The sequence below is a fragment of the Onychomys torridus genome, chromosome 16 (assembly GCF_903995425.1).
Source record: "Onychomys torridus chromosome 16, mOncTor1.1, whole genome shotgun sequence".
Lineage (NCBI taxonomy): Eukaryota > Metazoa > Chordata > Mammalia > Rodentia > Cricetidae > Onychomys > Onychomys torridus.
In genome coordinates, this window is record NC_050458.1 from 41,131,234 (window position 1) to 41,133,667 (window position 2,434).

The 2,434-nt window shown below is 58.6% G+C and overlaps 1 protein-coding gene across 1 annotated transcript; it reads right to left on the minus strand.

Annotated features, from left to right (window-relative positions):
- Positions 1 to 245: 245 nt before the first annotated feature.
- Ccdc166 (coiled-coil domain containing 166) lies at positions 246 to 2,230 on the minus strand. The gene is made up of 2 exons (XM_036208659.1): positions 1,545 to 2,230; positions 246 to 1,457 (listed from the first exon to the last, which is right to left on the minus strand). Exons 1-2 carry the CDS (start codon positions 1,977 to 1,979, stop codon positions 513 to 515), a joined length of 1,380 nt encoding a protein of 459 aa, XP_036064552.1. The 5' UTR covers positions 1,980 to 2,230; the 3' UTR covers positions 246 to 512.
- Positions 2,231 to 2,434: the final 204 nt, after the last annotated feature.

Consider the following 2,434-nt stretch of genomic DNA (forward strand, 5'->3'; position numbering starts at 1 on the left):
AAATTAAGGGGCACAGCCGTCTCCAGCAGAATCCCAGATGATTCAAAGACCCAAACATAATCGTATACCCGTTTGTCTAGATGCGTGGCAATGGGAATTTCTGGATAATTAATGCAGTCTTCCCTAAACTGGAAAATATATGTTTTAAATGATGGGGAAAGCCCCAGTAGATTCTCCTGTGGTGATGGGGACACAACCTGCTCTCTTCTGCGGAAGTTCCCTTGAAATTAACACTACTCAACTTCCCTGTGCACAGCCCCAGCCTGCCTTGCTGGCTCCCAGGTTGGCTGTTGGTGGAAGGACATCGAATTCCAGCAAACAAGGAGACATCAAGCTCCCTTGTGTCACGCACGGCAGGCCTCTGCACACCTGAAATACAGGGGCAGCGAACCAGGCAGGTGCCATCATGGGGTTTATTTTACATTTTTATTAACATCTTTATGTACCAAGAAAGCTTTCAGGGTATGTTTCTCCCACCCCACAGTCCTACTGGCCTCCCCTCTGCCGTAGGTTTAGGCTTGCCCCAAGACACCTTCTGTGGCATCATCATCAGTGTTTGCTGTCTCCTCCGAATGTGGGCTGAGAGGGACCCGATCCTGCGACAGAACGGAGAGAAGCTTGGAGCTAGACTTTGAAGAGATGTCAGTGTCTTGAGAGAACTCACGCAAGGAGGGCTGTGGAGAGACCCGAGAGCTCTTGCGCGGCTGCAAGACAGAAGTAGCTGACGATACAGCCAGGGATGGAACCCTGGAGCTCTTTTGCGACCGGGTCAGGGACGGGATCCGCGAGCCCGGGTGCGAGGGAGTCAGAGATGGGACTCGGGATCCCAGATGTGACGGACTCAGGAGAGCAACCACAGACCCAGCCTTCTGAGACGGGGTCAGAGAAGACTCAAAAGACTTCACAGAAGGAGTCTGGGAGGTTCGGTGTGACTGGGCCAACGACGAGGCCCGGGAGGCCACATGTGTTTGGGCGCCTAAAGTTGCATAGTGTGATTCCAACACGGTGGCAAGTGACCCGATGCGCAAACTGGGCTGCTGGATTTGGGGCGGCTGCCAGAGTGCTGGGCCCCCGGGACCCCGGTGCAGCCAGCCGTGCACACACTTCAGGTTCCGCACGTCTTCATGCTCCCTGCGCAGCTGCTCCCGCTGCTCCAGCAGCTGTAGTTTCAAATCCTGCAGTACCTGGGCCCGGAGGATAACCCTCAGGAGTTCAAGTCGGAGACGCCCATTGTCGGCCCTGATGCCCTGTGTGTGAGCAATGAGGGCACGCGCGGCCTCCCGCTCTGAGCGGCGCGTCAGGGACTGCACTTGGAGGCGCGCCTCGCGCTCAAAAGCAGACTTGTCCTCCTGGAAGCGTCGCTTCACCCGGTGGAGGAGCTGCGTGTGCTCCACGCGCATGTGCAGCAGCTCACGCTCCAGGGTCCGGATTCGCGCCAGTTGCTCCAGCTGCAATTCCTGCAGCGGGGGCGCGGATCAGCTCACGGGTGGGAGCGCGCCCATCCCTCTCGACCCCGCCCGGTCCGCGGGGGCGCGCGCACTGGCCTTGTACGGCTGCAGCTCCTGCACCTGCTGTGCCATGTTTTCTGCGCGCATCTTCATTTCCAGCAGCTGGGCACGCACCCCGTCCTCGCGCCCGAGGTAAAGCGACGCCAGCTCGGCTCGCTGCCACCGAATCTGCGCCAGGTCCACGCGGTTCTGGTCCTCGAGGCGCACGATGGTGTTGGCGCAGCGCTGCGCGTGCGCGCTCACGTAACTGGCGTAAAGCCGGTTTTCTTCGCGCAAGCGCTTAGCCTCTTGGTCCAAGAACGCATTGTCCCGCTGCACCTGGTCCACCCGCTGCTCACAGGCCACTAGATTCTCTGAGAGCAGCATGTACTCGCGCTGCAGGTACTGCGCGCGCTCCGAGAGCGGGGCCTCTGCATTGTCGCTCGCCTGCTTGCGCCCGGCGCTTGGCCCGCGCTTCTTCTTGGGCGCCATGGCTTGAGGCCCGGGCCAACCCGCTCCCTCTGCTCAGTTACCCCCTTTCCTTACCCCAAAAACTCTGGAGAACTGCACCCTAGGTTCAGGGACGAGTCTTCGGTTTAGAAAGTTCAGAGCAGGCAGGATTAGAGATCAGAAAGCATAGTGGCCAACCTGTGTCTGAGGGCTCGCTCCAGACCTCGGCTGTCGCGTCCTGGCGCATGCATCTAGGAATGTTGATGTTCAGCCTGCGCAACCTCTATGGAGACAGAATGAAGTCGCTGTCCCCCACCCACCCCATTCTGTTGCCCTGGCAACGGCTTGATTCGCTCTTTCATTCCCTGCGGTTTCTTATCTTTGCATGATTCTGCAGGGGTATAGTTGCAGTCAGGCAAACAGTCAGCTTCAAGACACTGAACTAACTTCCGTGTCCCGTTCCCCCACTCGCCAGGGGCTTAGGGCTCTCTGTCACT

Excerpts from the sequence above, each read along its gene's own strand:
- Ccdc166 (XM_036208659.1), bottom strand. The coding sequence starts at position 1,979 with ATGGCGCCCAAGAAGAAGCGCGGGCCAAGCGCCGGGCGCAAGCAGGCG. Across the intron at positions 1,458-1,544 it reads AGGAGCTGCAGCCGTACAAG|GAATTGCAGCTGGAGCAACT; the intron begins GCCAGTGCGCGC and ends CCCCCGCTGCAG.